The 27,768-nt window shown below is 35.4% G+C and overlaps 3 protein-coding genes and 1 long non-coding RNA gene across 7 annotated transcripts; 3 read left to right on the top strand and 1 right to left on the bottom strand.

Moving 5' to 3' along the window:
• Positions 1-4,600: 4,600 nt before the first annotated feature.
• LOC106376238 (transaldolase) lies at positions 4,601-7,327 on the top strand. Its single transcript, XM_013816306.3, has 12 exons — positions 4,601-4,840; positions 4,920-5,082; positions 5,221-5,299; positions 5,441-5,516; positions 5,594-5,677; positions 5,783-5,887; positions 5,957-6,037; positions 6,101-6,165; positions 6,235-6,304; positions 6,374-6,549; positions 6,625-6,763; positions 6,845-7,327. Exons 1-12 carry the CDS (start codon positions 4,784-4,786, stop codon positions 6,989-6,991), a joined length of 1,242 nt encoding a protein of 413 aa, XP_013671760.2. The 5' UTR covers positions 4,601-4,783; the 3' UTR covers positions 6,992-7,327.
• A 7,607-nt stretch (positions 7,328-14,934) lies between these two features.
• On the top strand, positions 14,935-19,019 carry LOC106376237 (acid beta-fructofuranosidase 4, vacuolar). 2 transcript variants are annotated; one of them, XM_048782239.1, is made up of 8 exons: positions 14,935-15,407; positions 15,846-15,854; positions 16,424-16,668; positions 17,142-17,759; positions 17,867-18,279; positions 18,358-18,445; positions 18,548-18,800; positions 18,840-19,019. In XM_048782239.1, exons 1-7 carry the CDS (start codon positions 15,011-15,013, stop codon positions 18,764-18,766), a joined length of 1,989 nt encoding a protein of 662 aa, XP_048638196.1. In that variant the 5' UTR covers positions 14,935-15,010; the 3' UTR covers positions 18,767-18,800; positions 18,840-19,019. The 2 variants fall into 2 exon arrangements, with proteins under 2 accessions (XP_048638196.1, XP_013671759.2); XM_013816305.3 differs by having other exon boundaries at positions 18,548-19,019.
• A 1,598-nt stretch (positions 19,020-20,617) lies between these two features.
• Positions 20,618-24,405, top strand: LOC125610194. Its single transcript, XR_007340221.1, has 2 exons — positions 20,618-22,915; positions 23,428-24,405. It is a non-coding gene; the product is annotated as an uncharacterized LOC125610194 (long non-coding RNA).
• On the bottom strand, positions 23,138-26,207 carry LOC106376236 (NAC domain-containing protein 7-like). Of its 3 annotated transcripts, XM_013816304.3 has the most exons (5): positions 25,763-26,204; positions 24,646-24,832; positions 24,272-24,543; positions 23,881-24,165; positions 23,138-23,727 (listed from the first exon to the last, which is right to left on the bottom strand). In XM_013816304.3, exons 2-5 carry the CDS (start codon positions 24,803-24,805, stop codon positions 23,416-23,418), a joined length of 1,029 nt encoding a protein of 342 aa, XP_013671758.2. In that variant the 5' UTR covers positions 24,806-24,832; positions 25,763-26,204; the 3' UTR covers positions 23,138-23,415. The 3 variants fall into 3 exon arrangements, with proteins under 3 accessions (XP_013671758.2, XP_013671757.2, XP_048638195.1); XM_013816303.3 differs by having other exon boundaries at positions 23,138-24,165; positions 25,763-26,207; XM_048782238.1 differs by lacking the exon at positions 25,763-26,204 and having other exon boundaries at positions 23,138-24,165; positions 24,646-25,691.
• Between the last annotated feature and the right edge of the window lie 1,561 nt (positions 26,208-27,768).

Genomic DNA, 27,768 nt, shown 5'->3' with positions numbered 1-27,768 from the left:
AATAAAATGATCTCAAGGGTCCAGATTAAATCAACAATTTATATCAATTAATTTTGTTTCTTTCTCATCTCACAATATCTTCATTATTTTCTCATTTCCGATGGACTGCGACAACTCCGACCCTCCGGGTGTGGTGACTGGTGAGACGTGGTAGCTCGTGACGCGGAGGTGAAGAGTTGTGTCGGTGATGAAGGCGATGACACAATACCACATCTTCAATTACGATTGTCTTTTCTCCACACTCTCGGATACAATCATCAACGGTGACGAAGACCTCGATCACTACAAGGGAGTTTTCTCCTCCTTCTCTCATCTCAAAAGACCGTAGAAGCTCAGGTTCGTTCTCCCCCGGCGGTCGCCGCCGCGTCCTCTTCCCGACCGCCGGAGGTCTCTCCTTCTCTGCTCTTCTCTCTGCTGTCTTCTGGTGTTCACTTCCTCCGTCGTCTCCTTCTGTCTTCTGCGGCGGGTTTAGGTCGGTTTGTCTCAGATCCGGTTCAGATCCGGTTTCTCTGGTGCTTTTCTAGTCGGGTTCTTGGTGGTGGCACTGCTTGAGGACGGCGGTTGCGCTTCCTAGTCTACGGCGGCGGGGTGCTCTAGGGTTTCCGTCCGGTCCATTTTCCCTGAGTTCGGCTGATCTTCTGTGAGAGTGAAGTTGCGTGTAGCGTCGAAGAGCTTTGATGTCCATGTGCCTCGTTCCGGCGTCCTGTTGAGTCGGTGGTGTGGCGGTGGCAGTTTCGCTTAGGTCTTTGTTTTCGCGAGTCAAAGACCTTCCTCCTCTAGCTCCTCCGGTGGTCTCTGGAGGAGGCGCGTGGGTTCGTCGATGGTCGGGTTACGTCCCGATCTGTTGGCTTTCCCAGTGGTGGCGCGTGGTGTCGGTGGCGGCGCGTGGTGGCAGCGCGTGGTTTGAAAGGTGGTGTGTGGTGGTAGCACGTGTCATCAGAGGTGTTTATTTGGCTCCGTTAGCGAGCTATTCCGGTGTTCCGGTGGTTTACCTTGCCCCCACCCTTGGATTTTTCGGCGGTGTGGCCTTGCGCCTCGCTCTCTCATCCCATTTTATGTGCGGCTTTGACTCGTTCTCCGTGGTGTTGGTTGCTGCGCTTAGTCTCCGTGCGGCAGTGGGTCACTCAGCCTGCCTCTTCTCTTGTAGGCGTATTCCCGGAGGGTGAGTTCTATGCGGTCTGCTTCCTCTATATGTGGGTTCGGTTCAACGGGTGTAAACGGTCACGAGGGGTCGGGTTTGAAGACGGCATTCTTCGGGTCTGCTTCTCGAACGACGGCATCGTCGTGTGGACACTCACTCTCGTGCCGTCGGGGGTGCTTCTGTCTGGTGTTTTTGGCTGGTTCGTGCGATGATTCTTCGGGCGGTTTGTGTTGGGTCAGGTTTCGGAAGCTGCAGGATCCGTAGCTTCTAGGTTTGAGGGCACCTATCTCTCGGCTCGTGGCAACTGTTTCCTCTTCTCCGACCTTCCAGCTCGCTTTGGTCTTTGCCCGATCTGCTGCTTAGCTGGTTGCTAGTCTAGTTTACCAGCTTCGGTTTCTTGTCTTTGTCGTTTCGTTGTGCTGTGTAGTTTAATTTTTCCGCTTTCCGCTACTCGTCATCTTTGTAATCGCTGTCGAAAATTTAAAACTTGGTATAAAATTTAACATTTTACCAAAAAAAAAAAATCATCAACGGTGACGACATTTTGCGATGGCTCCGGCGCGACAGATATCCGACTCTACCTACCCCCGGTGAGAGTGATGACTGGTGGTGATGCTTCATCGCCGCCGTTGTGAAGCTTATTTTGGACGTGGCACACCAACACCATTTACAACAACAACGGTGACAAATACGACGGCCACGGAAATGTAGAAGAAATGAAGACGATGTTAAAGATGTATGACGGCAGAGACAGTGGCGACATCGACTTAGACGGCAGCGGAAATACAGTAAATTCTATGCGCCTTCCCCTCCGTATGTGTATTATGCTCTCTTCTCTGCTATCTTTTCCGGTGTCTCCTCCACCGTTCTTTGTCGTCTCAACCACTGTTCTCCGACGTCTTATGAGCTTAGGCTATCGTTCTATGGCTTCTCCGCCACCATTTTCTGTTATGATTTACATCCTTTTCTTCTTTTGTAAATTTTCACGGGATGATAGATATGTTTTAAGTTGTAAAATCCACATTGCTCCCAAGAGACTGAGGAAAAGTTTGAAGTCAAGAAATACACTAAGGATGATTCTCACGTACATGTGGATACTCGTATTCCGGTGTACATGTGGCCATTGATTTTTGGTGTACATGTAGATAGTGTACCTCTCTATACTTGTGTTCTGAGACGAATTTTATTTCAGTAATGTGTCTATGTGTGCTCAAACTCATATGTACATTTGTACACTTCATTTCAATTTATTGATGTACTGTTTTTAGAGTAGCTCTATGACTTTCACATTTACATAAATATAACAATTTCTTACACACCTAATCTCATGTAGTTATATTGTAATGCATATGTTACCATCTTTACATTGCACTAACTTGTTTTACACTATTAAGTTTTTGCTGTTCATGTGTTCTTTTTATCCATATGTACATCAATTTTCATGTGTACACACATTTTCATTTGTACATATGTACACCATCAACATAACCACATGCCTTTTCGCTTATTTTGTTTCAAATTTATAGACACTATAGCTTACATTTATATCTATTAGGTGACTACACTAGTCAAAATTTTATATATTGTGTCAGATTTGGCATTGGCATTTTGCCATTGTCTACTTACTTATATTGTTATGTACATACACAACTTTTTACACCTTGTGTACACACCACCATGTACACATGTACACAAAGGAATGTGTACATAAGTCCACAAAACATAGCAGTATAAGTATGTTTACTTAAGTGATTTGTTCAGTTCATTACTTAAGTATCTCCCAAAATGTTCTACCTCTTGTACATAAGTCCACAAAAACTTTTTTTTCCACCAACGAACTTAAGTGATTTACCAAAAACATAAGTCCACAAAAACATAGCAATATGAGGACACAACCAAGTATACACCATGTGTCGCGTACACGTGTACATCAAAATTGAATCTAAAGAATAGTGATTGTATATTATAACTGACAAATCCATCAATTTTTTATGGTGAAGTTATAAGTGGATTGACGATTTGCTAAATACTCATTGATATATTACTATTTAGTTGTTTTTAACATATCATTTTAGTCCATAATAATCATTTTAGATTACATTTAATTGCTAATATTACATTTGGATTACACAATAAGAAATCTGGTGCAAATTCAAAAGGTTAATTGCTAATATTACATTTGGATTACACAATAAGAAATCTGGTGCAAATTCAAAAGCCTTGATGAACTCATCCATATAATGCACATATCATTATATGGATGAGTTCATCAATGTGTAAATAGTACGAGGAACATTTACGAAACTCTGCCTTTCCAGGAGGAAAAAGCGAATTTGTCATTGCATGATTGCGCACTCATCACTCGTAGCGTCAGTTGCCACTACAATTATGGACCCACTAAATCTAATTTGTGCTCCAATAATTCAATAGCTATGAGTGTGATTGGATACATGTAGAGAGTAAAAAGGAGTAAATTAAAAAAAAAGTGGAAATAGGTGAAAAATAAAAATGGTGAAAACAAAAAAAGAAAAGAAAAAATGACTGGAAACATTATTACTCTAGCATAATACAGAGTAAAACTTAGTGTGTGTTTCCCACTTTCTAAATAGAAGATGGAGTAAAAAAAAAAAAGTTTCACCTGATTAGTATACTTTTAGTGTTAGCTGGAGTAAATAAAAAAGTAGAGTAAAAAGTTACTCTAGAAATGTAATACAATCACACTCTATATGTTTTAATACTATACTTTTTGTAAGTTTTAAAAATCTAATTAATAAAAATTCCCACTAAATCTAGGAACTTACTGGTATATTAAAAAAACAAACCTTGATGACATTTTAAATTGAAACATACATTACATCAAAATAAAAACATATATAATTGTTAAAAAATTTAAAACTTCCATAGAAAATATCATTATTCAAAAAGAAAATCCAATAAAATATTTACGACTCAAGACAACACTTAGTAAAAAAGTTACACTAAGGCCTAAATTTATACACAATGTTTTAAAAAGCAGATAAGATTAATGGTTTATTTACCAAATAACCAAAAAATGGAAAAATAGATTTTGAGATAGAAAGTAGAGAGAGATATGAAGAGAAAATAAGAGAGAGAGATGTTTTTTTGTTGTATATATAGTGCAATTTTCCTAAGATTAAATCGATTATTCTTTTCAATTTACTTGTAGGCTGAATTTATTTTAAAAGCCGACCAATCAGGGATCAGTTCCATTCTGGTTTTAACCAGAATTATCTTGTATTTTCTTTTAAAAAGTTTAAAAGAACCTTAGGAAAGAAGAAACTGATCTTGGTAAGAAATTTGCAATCACAAGCAATGATCATATGATTCTAAAGAAAAAGAACACAAACGTATTTTCTAAGAGGAGAGAAGAAATGGGCTGAAGATCTTCATGTGAGACCCAAACCTTATATTTTCAATTTTTCATTTTGTGGTGGGATGGCCAATTGTTGATTTTGTTGTTGGAACACAAACCCTCTGTCACAGCGGGAGTTTTCGGTTTCATAATAGACATTGAGTAATGTCGGGAAGAAAAAGGCGGGGCCCATCTTAATCCGAAGATGACAACGTTTGGATATTAGTTCGGTCAGATCGATCCAAGTGAAGCGAAAAAAAGAAAAAAACATGACACACTCTCTGCAATCTCCGCCTTCTGCAGCAGCTCTCTCTGCTTCGATCCAAGTACCCCTCTCTCTCTCTCCGTTTGGTTACTCAATACATTATCTCTGTACCTCATTGATGCGATCTTGTATCTGCGCAGAAGGGACGATGGAAGACGGTCGCCGCCGGATTCTCCGTTTCTCCTCCTCCTCCTCCCGCCGTTAACTTCACTCTCCGGCGATCGATTCCACGGATTAACGCTTCCGCTAGCTCCTCCTCCTCCTCCTCCTCCTCCTCTCCATCTTCTCCATCTCTCGGAGCTGGTATTGTTATTATATGATCGTGTCTCTCTCATCAGTTTGATTGATATTTCTTTTGAAAGAGAATTGATTATCATCTAAAGTATGGAATGGAATCACCTCTTTGATCTTTCAATTGTTTGATGAAATTATGTTTTACAGGTGAGAACAATGAGCTCGATGCTGTATCAGCTTTTAGTGAGATTGTTCCTGATACTGTCGTTTTCGATGACTTTGAGAGGTAACACATATCTCTCTTCTTCAGAGTCAGAGATTCTCTCTAGGCTTTATTTATTCTAAACTCTCCTTCTTTGGTTTGGCAATAGGATAAATTTTCTGTGGTAATACTTTTTGAAGTTTGTTGTATATAACTGAACTGCAGGTTCCCACCAACTGCAGCTACTGTTAGCTCTGCTCTCCTCCTTGGCATCTGCGGTCTCCCCGACACAATCTTCCGGGTTAGCATTTCGACATTTAAAGGAAAGATATGTAGAACATCTTCTCATGATTGACTATTTTTACATCATATGATTAGAATGCTGTGGACATGGCTTTGGCGGACTCTACCTGTGCGGGCCTTGATACCACTGAGTCCAAACTCTCTTGCTTTTTCGATAAGGTTGATTTTCTAACAACTTACCTGTTTACTTCCCCACCTCAAGGTCTTTTTATCAGATCAAAGCTTTTTTTGTGTCCAATTTCTGATGAGAAAAAAAAGTTGCAGGCTATTGTGAATGTAGGTGGAGATCTTGTCAAACTCGTTCCAGGTCGTGTTTCAACTGAAGTGGATGCGCGTCTTGCTTATGACACCAACGCCATTATCCGGAAGGTAGTTTCTAACAGTGAGAGTTTATCTTTAAATCTCTTGACATGTAATGTGATGTGATGATGTTGTTAGGTTCATGATCTTTTAAGACTATACAATGAAATCGATGTACCTCACGACCGGTTGCTTTTCAAAATCCCTGCAACCTGGCAAGTAAGTGTCCTTCAGCAAACACTTAAGCAAAGTTAGTATCTTGCTTATCATCGCCTCTCATAGGGTATTGAAGCTGCAAAGCTGCTGGAATCCGAGGGAATTCAAACGCACTTGACCTTCGTTTACAGGTACCCTTGAACCTATACATCTACGTCTGATTCTTTCTCTTCACCAATTAACTTTGCATTCAACATCAGCTTTGCTCAAGCTGCAGCAGCCGCTCAAGCCGGTGCCTCTGTCATTCAGATTTTCGTCGGTCGCCTCAGGGTAACATTTTTGTTCAACATATGCTCTGAGTAAACTGTCAGTTATAAGCTAATGTTTAAAACTCTTTAGGACTGGGCGCGCAATCATTCAGGAGATGCCGAGATTGAAACTGCGGTTAAATCCGGGGAAGATCCAGGTTTGGCCTTGGTCAGAAGATCGTATAACTACATTCACAAGTATGGTTACAAGTCCAAGCTAATGGCTGCTGCTGTCAGAAACAAACAGGACTTGTTCAGTCTTCTCGGGTAAAACTCAAAAACTGTAAATGAAACAAGACTTGTTTGTTCTGTATTCATTCTAACTCTGGATGTTACCCTTAGGGTTGATTATGTGATTGCGCCATTAAAGGTATTGCAATCTCTCAAAGACTCACCAGCCGTTCCTGACGATGAGAAATACTCGTTCGTTCGGAAACTTTCTCCTGAGACCGCAACACACTACAACTTCCCCAACAAAGAGGTTACTTCTGGTTTTTGAGACTAAAGTTCTGGTTAGTTAAACCGTTGTGTAATACTTTTTTTTGGTTTGGTTCTGGTTTAGCTGGTAAAATGGGACCAGCTGAGCTTGGCTTCAGCTATGGGTCCTGCATCAGTGGAGCTTTTATCAGCTGGTGTGGAAGGTTATGCGAACCAAGCGAAACGCGTTGAAGAGCTCTTTGGGAAGATTTGGCCACCTCCAAATGTCTAAAACGAAGTTTTTCCCTTTGTCCCTACGGATCTTTAAATCAATAAGAGAGAGAGCTAGACTCCCATGTTACTTAACCTCTTTGTTTGCTTTATCTTTTTTCTTTCCGTTTTCACGTGTCTTGTTCACCACGGTTCCTGGTCTGAAACTTGAACCATAAGATAAAAAGACCTATGAAGCTGAAGTAAAATCAATCATTGTCATGTTGTCTGTTCTGAAACTTCTGGTTTTTTTCTTTCTTACAAGTCTACAAATGAACTATGAGCTCTCTGATGGCAATGGAGTAGCTCGGTTTCTTTACAATTCGAGTAATGCCAATAAGATGGAGTGATTGATTGATTGCATATCCTTTTTATATATGGGGGATTTTTGTCTAGCAACAGATAATAGATTCTAATTCTAGAGGAGCCAGAACATGTGGTGCCTGCCAGAAACCTATCGGTTATTTTACATGTGGATCAAGTTTTTCCCACATCCAACAATTATACAAGATCTCTTGTCTTTTCCGATTTGGTGATTTAACGTGAAAGGATGTAAAACTCTCAATCCCTTCAGTCCCACATGCAATTGGTATGTGGCTAGAAGAGGTTTCACGTGTTATAGTAATTTGTTTAATCTTGTAGAAATCAAAAAAAAAAAAAAAAAAAATCTTGTAGAAATCGGGGCTGGTTCGTTACTTCTCACATGTATTTTGCACACTATCGTGATTGATACAATGTATACTATTTAAACAAATGTTTCATGTGCTTGACCAAACTAATAAGTGGTTAATTGTATAATTTAATTGCATAGCTAGTTTTCCCAACGAAACTAAAAGTACATCTTTCGAGTTAGATCGTCTCGTGAATATGGTCCGGTAACTAATATACGTTCAGTAAATTTAAAGTTCCATATTTCGAGCGGCCAAATCAAATCAACGGTTCAAAGTTCAAACTAGAGAAATTACCTGATTTGATTTTTCTGGCTACTAAGCTTTTAAAAGGTTCTGTGTACGTCTTGTTTAATACTCCCTCCGTTCCTAAAAGATATATGTTCTAAAAAAAAATTGTTTCAAAAAAATACATTTTTTACTTTTTTAATGTATGATTTTATGAAAAATTGTAAGTTTTGAAAAAATTAATGGTGTTTATTAAATTTCTGTTGGCTAAAAGTTATGAAAAATTGTTATTCACAAAAAACAATGCATATTTAATGAGTTTTTTTAATATATGTGAAAAATCTAGAATATACATCCTTTAAAAACAGATTTAAAAGATGGAGTAACATTTGTTTTTTTAAGGATTCATCACGGTAATTATATTCATGTCAGATTTATAACTTATTTTAAAAAGTTAACAAACAAATATAACTTCTTTGTTGTCTTAGGCCAAAAAGAAGTTTTAGTTCAACTTTTAAACTAGTCGCTGGCCGCTCATGTTATCGTGTTCCTGGAGTATTTCTATAGATTACTAGGTTCTTTTTCCGCGTTTCGCGCGGATTATATATTATAATTTTTATTTTCTTTCATATTTTGCAACAAAAAATTACATGTCCAAGACAATAAAACATATGACAATATATAGTTTAGAGTTGTTTTCTTCTAAATATTTGAACTGATAAATTCTATTTTATTATAATTTATATTACGTTGCTGATTTTGTTTTGGTTTGATGTTCTGACATGCTATAGCTTGACGATGTTGTCTCGGTATAAATTTTTATAATACTTCTCTTTAATGGGAAAAAATGTTCTTGGTTAGGACTGGATTAAGTTGGCAAGTTAATAAACGACTTCTTGTGATTGAGCTATCTCCTTTATTTTATTTTCTTCGAGTTTTATCTTTTGTACTATTTTTAATTGTTTGTTCAAGTTAATAAAATCTTCCATAGTATTGTCTGAATATTTCTGAAAAAAATCTGAGAAAAGTTTTAGTTTGTAACCATGTTTTTATAGAAATAGTGCAGTATCCGTAATATTAGAAAAACAGAAAAAAAAACTGTTTGAATTTTATTGTTACATATATTTTTAAATAAAATTTGTTGATGTAGAAATATACAAAACTATGTCTATCGTATATTTTACTATAAATAAGATGTATTTATATATGTGAAAATCATTTTTATAAATACAATGCATCTAAATAGTTCATACTAATTCTACATGTAAGAGTTGAGTGAGCATCATACTAAAATATCGTCAACCCTTACAACATGGTAGAAATAAAATCTATAAATAAGTGAATCTGCAAACTATCTCAATTTATCGACTAACAATTTTGTACTATGTCTCTTGTAAGGTCAATTTCAATGAAACACCAAAATATTAAATTCGGTATAATTTCACTCCAATGAAATACCAAATATGATATAATCTTACCAAATATCTAATATTCTATTAGAGATAAATTTACACAAAATATGATATTATCTCATCAGATTTGGTGTTTTGTGAATAGTATTATACAAAACTTAATGTATTACTATTTATCACACAAAATACTAAAATAATATTTTATTATTTTTATTTAATTATATGTAGATTAGTGTTATTGATATTTTAACTTATAGTCAAATAAATGTATCATATTATTTTGTTTTAATTTTTACATTATTAAACCTTTATTATATAATTTTCAGTTTTAATATTAAATATTTTAGTTTTAATTAATATTTGACAAAATAAATAAATATATAAACTAACTAAAAGAAACACAAATAAAATACATAAAGAGTGATAACAAAAATAACCATTTTTTATAAATAAACATAAAATCTAAATCACATAAAATTGAAATATTAATAATATAAATATTAGTTTTGGTGTTGTTTTATGTTGTATAGAATTTGGTGTTATCAGTCATGGTTAGAGCTGCTCTAAAACAACCCTAGCTCCACTAAAACAAAGAACTCAATATTTCCAAACGCATACAAAACTTATATTTCCAAGAAACACAAGTATCCTTTGCCATATGTTTTATTTCGTCACCGACAAAGAGCTATTTAATGTTTCACTACAAAATATAAATAAATTTTACTCCAAGCGTTTAAGTTTAATTATCGTTGTGAAGTTAATTTTTTCTTTTAAAATAAGTATCGTTTTATAATTTAATACAAAATTTATTGATTTTATATTTCAATCTTGTTTTTTATTGGTTGAAATGTGATTAAGTGTATTGGTAGTGATGTTTTTATTTTAATATATGTAAAATTAAATGTTTTCTTAATCTGTGTGTTCAAGTCTAAAACAACAATTAAAATGAAATAGAGTGACATTTTTCCATTACATAACCATTTGACATTAATAAATTATACTTATTTCGGTTTAATTGTATAATACTCAAATATATTTTTATTTAATGTGTAATTAATTTAATAAAAAATAATTTAATCAAAATCTATTAGTTATTCAAAACGATGAAAAATAGATTAATGTTCAAAATTATTATTGGAATTGTAGGAGGGCAATTTTTTGATACCAAAAAAAAAACTTAAAATAACACTCTTTATGTAACATGGAGTATATAACAAAATTAGTATTTGGCATGAAAGAGCTATTTTAGCCAATTCTCGATCATATTATACTTAATAAAATACTACTTTAATTTTTTGGAAAACCTCTATGATTCAGTGTAATCTAATAGTTGTACGCACATCAAACTTTATTAATCAATTTTTTTGTAGTTCCGATATAAAGAAGAAACAATATGATGAAATTATTCATTAATCTGTAATTCCAAAAACAGTTATATGTTCATCAAATATAAAATAGTTAAATGATAAATTGATGTCTTAGCCTAATAATATGACACCATAAAATTGAAGTACTCGGTGAAAAATATATATTTAAATTATTTTTATTTAGAATAATTTAATCGTAACTGTTTACGTACGTCAACTATAATTATTTGACAATAACTGATTTTTTCATTCTCTTGTAAGAGCACCAGCATCAGTACATTCCTCAACTCAAAGCTGCACATTCAGACGTCCTTTCATATTTTATGGGGATCGCATACGTAACTTCTCCGCCAATCACACTTGCATGATTCTGCTGTAATATTGATGGAGTTGGAATTTTCTCACTTGGACAAAGAAAATCTCAATAGGAACCTCAGAGTTCCTGAAAAAGAGGGGGCAAAGAAGAGACCCCAAGGGCATGATCACCGGGGTTTACATTGGATTGGTTGTTGTAGCTGCAACTCAGTCATACTGATACACTGGCTATGTTCTTGAGGAACTCTAATACCATTTAGTTTTTTCACAATGTTTGTTCTTCGTGTTCTGTTTCCTCTTCGGTTCCAGTATTGCTATCATCAATAGCGGAAGTTAGTGAGCTAAGAAGCTGTAGAACACGGAAACAGGAAGCGCCTTCAATTGATCATGTAATACGCTTCATATTCTCTGTTTTGCTCAATGTTGCCAGCCCACACCTCGCATGCAGATGAGGCAATCAACCCACTCGCCAACTGAGCAAAGAGCTGAACAAAGGGCTAGCGTTTGAGCAACCATTTTTGGCAAACCTTTGGATCTGATTTGTCCACCTGTCATTGCGATATGCAGCTTCCGCTGCTTCTGGGGACAGTATTTCATTTACCTCCTATAACAGTTAGAGAAAAATTAATGAATGAATTTCGAAAATATTGATGAGCTAATTATGTTGTGATGGTAGACTAACCAACATAAGATAAATAGATATTTATACTATGGTGTTTTTCTTGTTCAACATCGTCATTAGAAGATACGATATACAACAAATTCATTTCGCTAATAGTCAATCTGGTATTACCTCTCTACGTTTGAATTTGAGTGTCATTCTTCATCTGCCAAAGATTCCATGCCAGGATGCTCAAGTCAATGGTGTGGCTTATATGAAGTGAAAGCATCATTAACCAAGATCCATCCACCAACCGATGATCCCTCGCCTCTTCTGCTTTCTCAAACACATTTTTTGGCACCACGTTCTTGATTTTCTTGGATAATCCCAAGTGGATCATTCTCGGTCATTTACCTAGTAAACCATATCAACTCGAGCACATTAGATCAAAGAGGATACCATATTCTATCCAACAAACAGCCAACTTATCATTCCTTAAATAAGCGGGAGAGTCATCAGCGTGGAAACAAAAAAATCAAAATAAACTGTCCAAGAAAACTGATTTACCTTCTGCATCCGATGCTGAAAATTGAAAGAGAGTTTTGACAATTTTAGGGATGTATGCTCAGCTATGCAAAATAGGCAAGTGATGTTCCTAATCACATTCACCTTGGGAACATAATTCAACTGTAAAGCTAGAAGGAACAGAGAAACACATGGAAGGGTTTTGTTTTAGTCGGATGAGATAGTATTTCACTGCAATGAAATGATCCTAAAGGCTGCTCAAGATGTACTGGTTCTGGAAACTCACCACCTCTGACTTGGGAGCTCCATGGCGGAGAAAAACAGCATTGAATTTGTTTTCTTAGACGTGTGTGTCAGCTGTGAAATCAGAAGGACAAAATTTTCATTCATCAAATGTATCATATCTAAAGCTGTCTTCCTCATAGATTCCACATCTCTAGCGTTTTGTTCTGTTAAAGTTGGGTTAGTGGCTGAAAATAGCAAAACCAAAACAGATATATCACAAAGACAGTGATGATAATGACCTTAAAAATAAGGCAACCTATTATAATCTAGTCGCCTTTTATAATGGAGAAATGCAGTAAGAATACCTCAATCCTAAGGACATTGGACAATAGATAAGAACGAAGGAAAGATGCAGCCTTTTTTGCACTGGGTCAAGATAAAACAAAACCTTACAATTGACCCCAAAAAAAACAAAAAAAACAAAACTTTACAGATGTCGAAAATTCTTCCTTTAGCTATATAAAAATCAGAACAAAAATGAGCAAGAAACCAGCTGTCTCACGATTGATCTACATTCCGAAAGAGAAATACGAACCTACCATGATTCATGGCCTCTGAAAATATAAAGCACGTTTGTTATTTTCAGATCAGGAACACTGTTTTCTTCTCTCCTTTGCATTGTAAATAGACTATAGGCTTAGTCAAGAACCACTCGTCGATCTTGATAATCCGAGTCTAGTGTAACTTCTTGTGATACTATTGTCCTGTGAACCATCACAATTTAATTAGAAACTGTCATCCTCGAGAAGCAGTGTAATTCAAAAGCTGAAAAGAGATCAGATTAAATTTCTTACAAACGGAGAGACAATTGTCTTTTATGTGGGAATGACCCCAGGAATATGAAACACTATACAAAACCTCGAAAATCCCAGAAAGCCGATGGGATATGGATCTGTATCCGATGAAGGTATAAGAAGGAGGAACTATACGCAAAGCCAGGATCTGTAAAATCAAAAGAAGTGGAAAAGTCATTAACAATTTAACACTGCAAGTCTGCAACAACCATGTATCTGTTTCAACTCACGTTAAATTAAAACATTCTTTCTACTCACTATTAGCAGCTGTTTCACAGAAATGTTCCGGCGAAAGGGCATCTCACACATCACTATCTGTCTCAAATCTCTGCCTCGCATTCTCAATAATATCCTCACCATTTTTCTCTTCAGTTTTCGTACCACTTTTATGACATCAGTTTCTGACAGCCGTATCTGGCTTACATGCCACCTTCGTTTCCTAGTCTCCTAGATATGGATTAACCAGAATCGGAGCTCCGCCTTTCCCTAGCCAGGAGATTCGTTGTTGAAGAATTGAGCAATAGAGCCATGCCGGTTGATTTCTCCGTTCTGGCAATCTGGCAATGGTAGCCATATGCTGCTGTGAATATTTTGTTATGGTGAATTAGGTGAGAAGAGTCTCTGAATAGAGGTCTATATAAGGTTGAGGTTGAGGCTTCGTAACAGTTGCATGGCCATCGATTGTTGCAGTCAATAATGAAGCCTTATGACTTGAATGTGGGAAGCCGCTGTTACAGAGGAGTAATGAAGAGATCAAAACTGCAGGATTACTCCGAAGTAAATGGAAAGACGAAGAGGATTAGTCGGTCTGTTTACCGAAAGTTTTGGCCAAGGCGTGAAATAAAACATTATAATATGTCAAAATGTCTTCGAGAAAGCCTGATATCAAAACGTTTTCTTGTGGCTTACATGTCACCTATTGATTGGCTGATTTTTTAATCTGAGGTGGACATCCTCTAATTTGAGTATATCTCCCTTTTAGTATTGTTAGATTCTTAATTCAATATTTCTTGCTCAATTTAAGTTGGAAATTTTGTTTGGGGTGGGGGAGGCAGGCTGAGCAGAGAAAATAAAGTTGGTAATATTAAAAAATTACACGGATGTAAAAATCAAAATGGAACAAGGAATTACTAGTTTCGTGTAAAAATGAAAGAAGTTTCGTAGTTGAATCGTTGATCTCTTAATCTTCTACTTTAGTCAATTAAAATGTTCGTTTTTTTCCGGTGTATAAGTAACACACGCATACTATTTAATATGATGTTCCTTTCGTATTTGACATGTATGAACCTACAACCACTAAACTATTAATCTTTGTCGAAATTGTTGAATATTTTTGTTTCTTTTCCTCGTTAACGTTTTATATCAATGGATTCGTATAAGTACGTGGGCAATTCAATGTAAAACTCATATCATTGTCTTACCCATTTAATTAACAGATAAGAACGAATACAATTGTTTTCCTCATTTCTTTTATTTGTTTACGTTAGCGTAGATTGTAGAATGGGTAAAAAAAAAACTAAAATAGAAATACAGAAAAACAAGAAAATTAAATTTTGTTTCTTTACTTAGAAAAAGAGAAAAAAAAAACATTAAACTATAAAATGATTTTTCTAATAATAATTAAGACAAGTCATTATTACAGAGATATTACAATAATAAATATGTAGACCAACCTCTCTGCTTTTGACATCTGGACACATTCCAGCGAAGCAGGAAGACATAGATCTATCTTTCTCTTCTCTCGTATGATTATTAATATGTACTGTATACATATATAAAGCCATTTGCCTTTTCTCGTGCCATCGAAATCTCAAAAAGAAAGAAACTCGAAAACGAGAAAAGAACCATGGCGAGCTCTGACGCTCTCTTGCCAATCTCCGCCAGAGAAGAAGACCCTTTATTATCCGACGGGTCAAGATCCGACCCGAATGCGGAGACCCATGGCCGTAGAAGACCCGTGAAAGGTCTCCTCGCCGTCACATTTGGGCTTTTCTTTATCGCCTTCTACGTCGCTCTCATCGCCACACATGACGGATCTAGATCCAACGACGTTAAGTTCGAAAGCGATGGAACAGCGACCACAGCGTCACGTGCCCGTCTCGCCGGTGTGTCGGAGAAAGGCAATGATCAGTTGTGGAAGCTTTCCGGTGACCGGAATACGGTGGCGTTCTCATGGAACAACAGTATGTTGTCGTGGCAACGAACGGCGTTTCATTTCCAACCTGAACAGAACTGGATGAACGGTACGCTAAAACTAATTTTATAAGAAAACTAATTAATTTATTTAAGGTGTTTGTTAATTTAAAAGAAGAAGAAAAGTCTTCCTTTCTTTTTGTTACATATTGAATGAATATTCGTTCTTCCTTTTCATGTATATATTCTTTTCCATTTTTGACAAAAAGTATATATTCTTTTCCATAATCTGGGAGAGTGTTGAAACTATCTTCAACCAAATTATTCAAACAGGGCTTGATTCATTCAAATCTAGCGAATTTCATTTAGTGCATGTTGTAGTTTAATCATATGTACTTGTAACGATTTAAATTCTAGTTATTAGTACATATGAATTCAGTAATTAATCTCTAACCTTGTTCTAATATTTCTGCTGTTTTTTTCTTCTGGTTCCTCTTATCCAATACGGTGTTGCTCAATGGCAAACTTGGGCTTTTTTGTTTCTGCAGATCCTAATGGTAAGTTTCACTTCGCTTCTCTTTATTTTCTGATTTTTTTTTCTGTCGAGAATGAAGTTCCCTTAGATTCTCTTAAAATTTGGTATAGTTATGTTTTTCTTGATGTAAATTATGAATTGTTTATAAGAAATAATTTGAGGGACAAGAAGTAGTAGATCACAGAACATCATATCACACAATCCACGTTATAGCCTAACGTTAGTACAACATATATACTAATTTACACGTAGAAGAGTAAAAAGGTTCACAGACAAAATCAGAACAGAGTTACCTCACAACCAATAGCAAAATAATAATATTTTTTCTTTAAATTGATTTTGCCAGTTTGTATACCACGTGAGATCCACATGCTAGAGATATCGTGCAAATCATTGGTTGCCATAGAAAAGTAATCTTGATTGCATAGTTTGGATTTTGTCTGAAACTGGATATAGCCAGTGGGGTATACTAAACTATTATATATTTCGATTTGATACCTCAGCTTTCTCATATACTAATAGAATCCCAGCGTTTCGGAGTTATACTTTTTCTGACCCCAATAAAATAAAAATGCTGTGCATTTTGTACAGGTCCATTGTTCTACAAAGGATGGTACCATTTCTTCTACCAGTATAACCCAAACGCAGCCGTATGGGGTGACATTGTTTGGGGTCATGCCGTGTCTAAGGACCTAATTCATTGGGTCCACTTGCCCTTAGCCATGGTTGCTGATCAATGGTACGACGCCAATGGTGTATGGACCGGCTCAGCCACATTCCTCGAAGATGGCTCTATCGTCATGCTCTACACCGGTTCTACCGACAAATCCGTGCAGGTATGTACGCCCAAATATTAATTCAAATTTACATTCATGTTTAAAATAATGGAAAAGAATCAAACCGAAGGATCGTGTCTATAGTAATTGGGAAGAATAATCCAAACATAACCATTTTTCCCATAGATAAAGCTCGATGCGCTTGAATAGAAAATCCAATAGGTTATCAAATATAAGAAGTTTAGGTAACATTATCATTCTGGCTGATGTCTTCCACATGATAATCTCTTATAAATCGTTTAAGAACAGTAGATGCAATGATTTAACGAGAATAATGAATGAGATAATTAGTCGGAAAATAAATGAGATTATTAATTCATAACAAACATTATTTTGGAATATTTTTATTGATGTTAGGCAAATTGTAGAGTTAATGAGTTTATATCGCCATATTTTTGGTAAGTTAGATATTGAACATGTAGATTAGGTCTAGTGATTTTATCAACGCATGATGCTAATGAAATTTTTATCAGGTCCAAAACCTTGCCTACCCTGAGGACCTCAACGACCCACTTCTACTGAAATGGGTCAAGTTCTCGGGCAACCCGGTTCTTGTACCCCCACCGGGTATTCTCCCCAAGGACTTCCGTGACCCAACAACTGCGTGGAAGACATCAGCCGGAAAATGGCGGATCACTATTGGTTCCAAGATCAACAGAACCGGGATCTCACTCGTGTACGACACGACTGACTTCAAGACTTACGAGAAACTCGACACATTGTTGCACAAAGTTCCAAACACCGGGATGTGGGAGTGTGTTGACTTTTATCCAGTGTCTAAGACCTTGGTTAAGGGGCTCGACACATCGGTCAATGGACCAGATGTGAAGCACATCGTGAAGGCTAGTATGGACGACACCAGAATCGACCATTATGCCATAGGAACATATTTCGATTCGAACGGGACGTGGATCCCGGATGATCCTACTATTGATGTTGGGATTAGTACTAGTTTAAGATATGATTACGGAAAGTTCTATGCTTCGAAGACGTTTTATGACCAGAATAAGGGTAGGAGAATCTTGTGGGGTTGGATTGGTGAATCTGACAGTGAATCTGCTGATGTACAAAAAGGCTGGTCCTCTCTTCAGGTATGTTTTGTTTTCTTGAATACCGTGGTGTGAAAGTTAGGTTTTGTTTTGCTAATGGTTGCTTGTAATCCAAGGTAACTAATTTTTTTTTGTTATATGATGCTTAGGGTATCCCAAGAACCGTTGTTCTCGACACAAAGACAGGTAAGAACTTGGTTCAATGGCCAGTGGACGAAGTAAAATCTCTTAGATTAAGCAGCAAGAAGTTCAATATGGAAGTCGGTCCCGGGTCGTTGGTAAACATTGATGTGGGTTCTGCGGCTCAGCTCGATATTGAAGCAGAGTTCGAGATCAAGAAAGAATCTCTTGACAAAATTCTCGGAGACGCTTCGGTAGCAGCTGAGGCTGAGGAATTTAGCTGCCAGAAAAGCGGAGGATCCACCGTTCGTGGTGCTTTGGGACCGTTTGGTTTCTCGGTTCTCGCCCATGAGAGCTTGTCGGAGCAAACTCCGGTTTACTTCTATGTGGCTAAAGGAAAAGATTCTAAGCTCAAAACATTCTTCTGTACAGACAGCTCAAGGTATTAGTTTCTTCAAACTTATTATAAAGTAATAATGTCTAACCATAATATTATGAAATGTAACATTTTCTGTAACAGGTCATCTTTTGCAAACGATGTCGTTAAACCGGTTTACGGTAGTTCTGTACCGGTTCTTGAAGGGGAGAAACTGACCATGAGAATATTGGTAATTTATTCAAATCAACCCAACTTCATATAAGCTTTGATATGTAGTTTCATTAAGACCTTACAATATGGAATTGATTTATGAACATATTGGTTTTAATAGGTGGATCATTCGATAGTAGAAGCATTTGGACAAGGCGGAAGAGCATGCATAACGTCAAGGGTATATCCAACAAAAGCCATCTATGGAGCAGCGAAGCTTTTCTTGTTCAACAATGCTATTGATGCGACTATCACGGCATCGTTTAACGTGTGGCAGATGAACAGTGCTTTTATTCATCCTTACTCTGAGGAGGCTGTTCGTGCTCTCTCCCGCACATGATTATACACCCATCTCCAGCAATTTTTTTTTTTTTTTTGTAGATTTACTTGTTTTTTTTTTTTTTTTTTTGAACTGTAGATTTACTTGTTAAAACTTATAAATATCGTTCTGTTATTTTTCCAGTTTAGTCGTTCAATTATTCTATTGGGGTTTAATTTGATTCATTATATGTAAGAAAAAGGGGTTACTTGAGAATTTTTTTTTCTCATTATCTTTATTAAAATTTTGGTGAAATAAAGTTGTTTTATTTGTACTAAAATTATGAATTCCTTTAGTAACTGGACCTTCGGATGGCAGAGAGGGTTTGAGAACAGAGTATTTCATGCTCATCTCTCTATGTTCTTGGTTTAGTAATTCAGGTTTGATATCTGTAATGTCATAAGCTTGGAGAGACGAGCAAACTCTTAAAACATTGAGCTACCATGTGCTTCCAGGGGACTCAGCACGAGAGAAAGACAGAACAGAGAACATGCATACGCTGCTGTGGTAAGGCAATGAGAACACGAATCCGGCATTCCAAAATGTAGTATCTATTGGTTCTAATTGAACCGTATGTCACCGATATTATTGGTGTTTTTTTCTCTACACAATGTCCAGGAACCAAGGTGTAACAATAATCATGTAATTGTTAAAAATAAAGAGACAACACTGCAAGGAGACAGTGATCAATTTTGTTTCTCAAGACAAAGATTTTAAGGGCATGACCAATGGGGGGTTTTCAAGGGGAATATCTCACCATTTATATGATCTCCATTGTTGATGGTCTAAAATCTGCTTAACCGATGGATCTCTACTAGGTTGGCTCCTAGCTAGCACTCACTTTCATGCTAATAGTTTAATTTAAAAGAATTGGAAAAGCACATTGGCACTTTCAAATAAATTAAAAACTGGTTCCCTAATCTATAATTTATCTATGAAATTTGACATTTTATTTTGAATTATATTAAGAATTTTGATTAACAAAACTGCCTTAACAATTATATATATATATACCCTAACAATTATATATATATTTTTTTTTTTTTTTTGTATGAGAGTTCAAAAAATTAGTCTTGTAGTACATTGTAACAATAGAATAACGACAAAAAAAACAATTGAAAAATAATTACTTCAAACTTTGTTAGATTCAAAACCTATTATGTCTTGGGATTTGTGGCCTATAGATAAAGAAAGTAAGAAACACTAATGATGACACTTCACATGTTTTTGTCTTATATTATACTTAAGTGTTACTCGGATTTTCTTATATGTATTGACAGATTGGTGGTTAATTACTATAAATCAAAACAAAATTTAGAATGGGTTATTATCTAGGTTGCATGGAAACTCCGTTGAAGGTATGTTTCACGTTTTGGAATCGGAATCTTTCGAAAACTCGCAGAAATGCATTGGAAACTCGTTTCTTAAAAATTTCAGGTTGGAAACATAATGGAAACTTGCGTTTCTATTTTGGAAACTAGCGATTCTATTTTGGAAATCCTAAAAACTCTTTTTTTAGAACAAATTGTATAAATAATTAATAAATATAAGAATTAGTTTGTTATTTTGAGTGTGGTCATGTTTAATGGAACTAATGAAAATGAGGTTGAAGATGATGTTATTGATGTTTGACTTGCTGTTATGATTTTTATTTTATTTAAGTTATTTAATATTTAAGTAATGGATTTTGTTATTTTGAATTTTATATGACTTTGATGTTTAATGATAATTTATGTTATTTTTGTATGATTAAATAGAATGACTATTTATTTATTTGTATTCTATGATATACTAAATATAATAAAAATGAATGCAAATATTAATTATATATATATATATATATATATTTATTTATTTATTTATAGGCGTTTCTAAAACGTTTCCAAAACAAAACAAAAATCAAAATTACGTTTCTACGTTTCGAAACGTTTCGTTTCCACGTATTCATTTCCGTTTCCATACAACGTATGTTATTATTTTGTTTTTTTAGGCAAATTTTGGATTTATATATCCAAGCTTCTCCGTTGGACCGTGTTTGTCAAACCCAAAGAGCACGCCAAATGATGATGTTCCTTGCACCAAAACAAATGCGGAAGATTTCGATCATTTTCTCATATTTCTGAAACAGTAATTTAAAAAATAATTTCACATTGATAAATGACAATACTCGTTACTTTTCGTTGGAATATCTTGCAGCATAGCGATACTGAGTGTCTTGTTAATTGATGAAATTTCCTAAGGAATCTTAGAACATACGATGAATATCTTATGGAATGGACAAAAATAATTCGCGTCAAACACAATTCTAAAATATCAATACATTAGACTCAAATGAAAATAATATGGAGATTCGGGTTCAAACTGGTCTTAATCACTATATCTCTTGTATATAAGTATATTGATTATAAAAGTCAGCTCATTTGAATATGTTTTCAAAATTATTCTTTTAATCTATAACCTTGATCATTTTAAACAGGAGACCAAGACTTCTCTCTCTTCTCCGTGAGCTGAGATAAAACTTTCGCCGGTGCTCTATCGTTCTTTTTGATTCCTGTTTTTGGGCTTCGGATCCGGGAAGCCGCTACTCCTTATGCAGGCTTTGCTGGCTCTGTTTCCAGGAGAAGGACGCTCTCTTCGCTTTGTTTCTCGCCGGCTTACGATTCCGAAGTGTGGAAACTCCAAAGCCTAGCGTCGTCGGCTTTGATTGTCACCCCTTTCCTCAAGGGTGTGACTTCAGCTTTGCTCGTTATTCATGTGCTCTCGGTTTGGCTCCCTCTGAAGAGATCTCGAATAGATCGAGTGTTTCTCTTCGATGGTGTTGACGTCAAACAAGAGTCGTGGATGATGGTGGTGATATTGGGTATGGTTTCCGGTGATGAGTTGCATGTTCCCTCCGGTGATGGAAGAAGGAGAAGGGGTTTGGCGACACGTGTGCCTCGTAGTTGAGGTCTCAACACGTAGGCCGTTGTGTTGTCGTTTGGGGAGGTGGCATTTTTTTGGGCTTTGCTGGGCCGAGAGTTTAGGCTTTGGGCTTTAGTGCTCGACGTCTCTCGGTTTATGACGTTGAAGACTAGAGCGTTGTGGTTGGTGTCTTTCTCACTTCCAGATCTCGTCGCGGTGGCTCTTTGAACGGTGTGTCTTGTTTTCGGTTTGGTTCCGGTGGATTTCCGATTAGAGCTTCGTCGGCGATGTGCAAATCGGTGAAGTATGGTGGCGATTCAACTTTAGGATGCGTGTCCCTACCTCGCTAAAGTCTAACGCGTGGAGATACTTGAATGGACCGTCCATCTTTCTTTGGGCTTTGTTTTTGGTTGGGCTCGTTTTGGGTCTTTTGGTGTTTTATTTTCTGGACCGGTTTTGGCCTTCCTTGTATTGCTTTGTTTAATTAATAATACTAGATGGAAAAAAAAAATCTATAACCTTACATTTCACTAAACATTTAACATATATCGCAATATGCAAACAGTGAACGAATACGGCTGATGTTTAACATACAAGGCAGTCCGCATAACTTATAAAAGAATTATGATAATAAGGTATTTCCTGTAACCATCATATGTGATTGAGATGTATGTATTTTTGGTTTGCATATAAGTTTGTAAGTAAATAATATAAACCGAAGATGACTAAAATAGTGGATATAAGCTGAATCTAAAAAAACAATTTAGAAAATTAGGTTATAAATTTGGTTTTGGAACTTGAAATATTTGCACTTTTTTCATTTTTGGATCTAGCTATATGCATTATGTATAAAATTCTACAGGTAAAAATGCTAACTAATGCATGTTTTTAGTAATATTTATTCTCATATTATACTACTATTCACTAAACGCGGTAAAAGTATTAGAAAAACTATCGAAGTAAATTATAATCTACGGTTTCTTTTTATGCCCACCTCGAAGCAAACACAATAAGTATAAAATTCTTCATGAGAATAAAGTGATTACCTTTGGTTTCTTCTTGCGACTAGAAGAAACAATGAAAATGTTTCCCTTCTTTTTCCACGGCTTGTCTCTATATAATAACATAATCTTGTTCGAGCCAAGATGTCATTAAACTTGTGTACCTTCTTCAAGCCACATTCTCTTCTCCATTTTATTTTTCACTATTTATGGTTATACATATCCTTCAAGCTTCCTTGGGGTTATTATCCCCATAAACACAACTCCGGTAAGTGGTCAGACCACATGTCTTATTTGAACACATATTCTGAATTTGCTATATATACTTATGACTTGTAGATTGTGTGTTAATACTATTGGACATGTTTAATAAATACATAATTCAAGCATTATTGTCCAGAATATGAAATTCAAGAATCTTGATTTTCAACTTTAATATGGTGCACTTCTAAAGAACAAATTGAGTTGTCTATATAGTACAGTGAGAATATGACAAATAATAAGGCACAACTGTTTACTAGAAAATATTGGAGTTACATGACTTAGATTAGAGTATATATGGTTTAATCATATCGAGTACAAGTATGTATGCATCTATACGCCATGTACATATTCATATAACATATATAAGTTCAATAATGTAGTACGAATCAATCAAACAAAATATAAATCTGTACCATCGTCATCTCTACACTTGATTAGTGTTCGCGTGTACGTATATAGATATATGTATATATGCATTTATATGATAAAGTCATCTCTTTTTGCTTACTTCCATAGATCAATCTGACAACTCGAAGATGTAGAAGCGGCATATTCGTCTCCCATGTCTGAAACCCTCTTCTGATCTTTTTCTTCATCAACTTGGCACTCCACGTTGCTTGTGTCCTTAGCATTGTTCTGTAGAGAAGCAGAAGTTGTGGCCGCATCCTCGTTGCTGAGCTGGGAAGCAACAAATTTATCGAGAACTCTCCAGTCTGTGACTTGGTCCATCGCTTGCTCGTTCCCGCTATTCATGTATAGAGAGCTGAAACTCTGATTCCCTTGATTAATTTGCTCTTCATGTGCGAGATTTGACTGCTGCAAGTTAGCAATCTCACTCGAGTTATTATCGTTGTTGCTTGTTCCGTAAGGAAGAGAGTTGCTACAATTAGCTTGTTGGATATTAGGGCTTTCAAGCTGAGGAAGTTGAATTACTGATAAAGGGGATTCATGAAGAAGATCATGTTGTACCAGGTGGTTGTATTGTAGCTCTAGCTCTTGCTTGCATTGCAAGTTAGGATTATTGAGAATGTAAGCAGATGCATTGAGGCCATATGGTAACTGCTGTTGGTGCTCGTACTGGTGGTGCTGCTGCTGATTGGGGAGAATCCGCCGTGGCCCGTTTGTCTCGAGCTCAGAGGCCATAAAAGAGAGCTGATCTCCATACCAATGTGAAGGCGATGAGTCATAATCTCCCATTCGTCTAACTGCAGCTAGTCTCTTCTTGAAAACCCTACACACGACCCATCCTTCTTCCTACAACCAAATATCGTATGATGGGCCGGGAGAGATTAGAGATTTAGCATATATAAAAAGAAAATAAAGTGTAAAGGGAAGCTATGTTGTAGGGTCGATATAGTACCTGAGGAGTTCCATTTTCATCAGTTTCTAAGCGGTATTCATGCATGATCCAATCGGATTTTTGTCCATTTGGGGCTCTTCCCTTGTAAAACACAAGTGTTTTCCTCATACCAATAAGACTATGCCTCAAGTATATAGCCTTATCTCTTCCAGTGGCTTTCCAAAACCCTACTTTTGTTGCTCTGTTGGTTCGAGTCCCTGTGGGATACTTCTTGTCTTTATGGCTAAAGAAGTACCAATCACTCTGCTCTTCATGCCCAATTTTGCACAACTCTATTTATACAAAGTAATGGAATCACTTTTTATAAAACTTTCCTTAATTAGTAAATTAAAATAAAGGAATGAAGGCTATAAAGATAATGGGACTTGGCAAACCTTGAAGATCCCATGGCTCAATCTTGTAAAGATCAATGTCCTTGATAAAATCGATTTCTATTCTGTTTGATGCAACTTTTTTTCTTAGGTAGTAGTCGACAAGTTCTTCATCTGTTGGGTGAAATCTAAAACCCGGAGGAACGAGGGAAAATGAATTCATCCTTTGTCTTCGTGATAGATTAGTAACCTGCTTATAAGAAAATAGCATCAAACAAATTGGAAATAAAATCATGCACCTAAGAACACAAGATATAATGTTATAGCTAGTTACATTTACTACATAATTACGTGATTTGGTTATGATTGTGCGTCTTAGCGTCTATGCTTAGTTTATAAGAGGATAAATTACACTCAGAATTGACAGAACGTCATACATTAATTTACTTATGACAAGAAATAGTTTTGTTACATTTATATATGATTATGACCAGTCACATGGTAAACTATCTTTCTTCGAGAATAATTCATTTTTATTTAGATTCGTGGTATATAATTGAAATTTCCCAAAAACTAAAATCAGTGAAACAAACCAAACAATTCCCAATTATCATATGATAATAGTTAAAAATTATTTAATTAGATTCGTGCACTAGATCGAGTAACTCTTGTTTTCGAACAAGAGTAACTAAAATAAAATTCTGTTTAAGTATTGCTTCATTTGTATAATATCATCTTGGATATTTAATTGCATGTAAGGAATAACGAAACAAGTAAAGTTCAGAAGATGAAGAGGAAAACAATTTTGACAAAAAAAAAAGAGGAAAACAAACTGCAAATATTTGATGATTGATTTTCTAGTATATCGTATACAAACCAATGAAAATTTATACTTAACACCACATAAAAAGAAACCTAATTAGTTGTTAATTTATTAAATTAATATTTTAGATTTATATGATATTTTGCTTTGCTTGTAGCATCAGCAACACTGAGTATGATGAGATGAATATGATGATGATAATCAAGGTGATTGTTGAAGATGGTGATAAAGGATTAAAGATGATTCAAAAGGAGTTTTTTTTTTACCTAAAAAGAAACAAAAACTAGCAAAATTATTTGTGAAGGCAGGTGAGGATCGGAATAAGAGTCGAAGGCTGGCAGAGAATTAGGGTTTTACCTGAAGAAACTCTAGATACAAGATTCAGCTGAAACCTTTTCAACAGCTCCTAACAAAATATTTATGTTTTCGGCTATTGTATGTTCTTCTCATCAGAAGTTTGAACACTTCAGCACAAAACTATAGAGAGAGAGATATATCGAAGGATCCCTGAAAGTAGAATGGACAAGATTTGACAGTTCTCCTCGGGAATAGGTTATTGAAAAGAGATATTAGATCCCGAGAGAGAAAGAAGAAATGATAGAAAGAATTCGAAAAAGGAGAAAGAGAGTAAGGTTATATAAAGAAGATCAATGGATGAAGAAAAGAAGAAGGAGAGCGCACAAAACAAAAGATCACAATCGTGTCCTAGTAATCTATTATATTTTATTTTCTTTCTCTCTCTTTCCCTATCAATTAAACTTTCCTTCTTCCTCTCAGAGAGAAAGAGAGACTTTATTTGTTGCAAAAGCTTTGGGGGAGATGAGAGAGGAGGATAAGGAGATAAAGTAAGATTTAGAGAGAGAGAGAGAGAGAGAGAGAGAGAGAGAGAGAGAGAGAGAGAGAGAGAGGTGGCATTACCACCCACCAGCTCTTGATGGATATGCTTGATCATAAATATTAAGGTTCTTTATTTGTTTGTCCTCGTATTAAGCTTATTTTCTTGGTTTCAGTTTCACATTTTTGTGTTCCGAATGTTATATCCATACTAAAAGTACCTTAACTAGTTTAGATATATATTGCTAGTTTGACTGTGTAGGTTTGCGAAAATCTTTGTAGATATATCTCTACATGTACATCCAGAAAATTTCAGACATTTTTTCTGCTCGATAGATATAATGTACTGTAATTATTCTAACGTTACTGCACAAAAACACTTAATGCTAAAAGACAGTCATGTTATGTAAATATTTCATATTTTTTTCCTTATTTCAAAACCTTCTGATGATAATATATTTGAAGGTTAATTAGGTCAACTAGTCCCAGTGTTAGTTGTTTAGAGGGTTGTCCAAAGGCAATATATAGAGCATAAGGACCAATATAAAGATGCAAGTTATTCACTATTTCATAGAGTTTAACTAGCGCAATCAAATTTGAAAATATTATTAATTTAATTCATTCAAATAGTGTATCTATTAGTAATGTAAAATTGACAAAAGCCTGAATGGGGTTGTTTTTCTAATTATTTTTGTTGATGGTGAATTATTAAATGTATGTGATTCAGTAATTTTAGTCCCCAGGACTAAAAATGTACTCTTAAAACTATAATAGTTTTTTTTTCATTACAAGTAAACTTGTTTATTTATTTTTTTTGAAAAAAACAAGTAAACTTGTTTATTGTAACCACAAACATTGAACATCACAAAATTATCTGTGATTTTCTACGATATTCATTTTTTGTTTTACCATAATAAAAATATTTATTTATATGGATTCAGATAATAATTCTACGAATCTGGAACTTGTGCAGGAAGATAGATTTGGAATGTTAACATCAAGTTCGATTCAACTGTTACACGAACTCAAAATGTGTTGGCATTCCAAATAAATATGTGAGTTGCGATGCCAATATATATATATATATACATATATATATATATATATGAGTTGCAACTCCTCCTTTTTTTTGCATCTGAAATTTTTGAAGAAGTTGCAACTCCTCCAAAAATTAGTTTTGACATTTAATAGATTTTAGATTTATCCTGAGTCATTAAAAATAAAAATAAAAATCATTCTGACAAAATAAAATGCGGAGACGTACCGAAAATACTAAGAATCTTCTTGAAGAATAACCTGTAAAATATATTTATATGATACTTTTGAAAAGTAATTATTACTCTCTAATAACATTATTATATTTTCACCCTTTGGAAACTCCAAAAGTAACCATAGATATACCCGTTTCCATGTTGGTTAAACCAATTGGATGAAAAGATTGATCTTAAACTAATTAATTAAATAACTTATATAGTGATTCTCTCTAAAGTCTTAACTTGAGACTTTTAAATAATAATTTTGGCCATTGA

This window comes from Brassica napus, chromosome A6 (assembly GCF_020379485.1).
Source record: "Brassica napus cultivar Da-Ae chromosome A6, Da-Ae, whole genome shotgun sequence".
Classification (NCBI taxonomy): Eukaryota; Viridiplantae; Streptophyta; class Magnoliopsida; order Brassicales; family Brassicaceae; genus Brassica; species Brassica napus.
The sequence above is the reverse complement of the archived record's forward strand: the minus strand, read 5'-3'. Positions and strand labels throughout refer to the sequence as shown.

Coding starts and splice junctions, on each gene's coding strand:
- LOC106376237 (XM_048782239.1), top strand. CDS start 15,011: ATGGCGAGCTCTGACGCTCTCTTGCCAATCTCCGCCAGAGAAGAAGAC. Junction 17,760..17,866: donor AAGGCTGGTCCTCTCTTCAG/GTATGTTTTGTT, acceptor TATGATGCTTAG/GGTATCCCAAGAACCGTTGT. Junction 18,280..18,357: donor TTCTGTACAGACAGCTCAAG/GTATTAGTTTCT, acceptor TTTCTGTAACAG/GTCATCTTTTGCAAACGATG.
- LOC106376238 (XM_013816306.3), top strand. CDS start 4,784: ATGACACACTCTCTGCAATCTCCGCCTTCTGCAGCAGCTCTCTCTGCT. Junction 5,888..5,956: donor CCAACGCCATTATCCGGAAG/GTAGTTTCTAAC, acceptor TGATGTTGTTAG/GTTCATGATCTTTTAAGACT. Junction 6,305..6,373: donor TTTTCGTCGGTCGCCTCAGG/GTAACATTTTTG, acceptor AAAACTCTTTAG/GACTGGGCGCGCAATCATTC.
- LOC106376236 (XM_048782238.1), bottom strand. CDS start 24,877: ATGATTTTATTTCCAATTTGTTTGATGCTATTTTCTTATAAGCAGGTT. Junction 24,544..24,645: donor TGAGCCATGGGATCTTCAAG/GTTTGCCAAGTC, acceptor TTGTATAAATAG/AGTTGTGCAAAATTGGGCAT. Junction 24,166..24,271: donor ATGAAAATGGAACTCCTCAG/GTACTATATCGA, acceptor ATTTGGTTGTAG/GAAGAAGGATGGGTCGTGTG.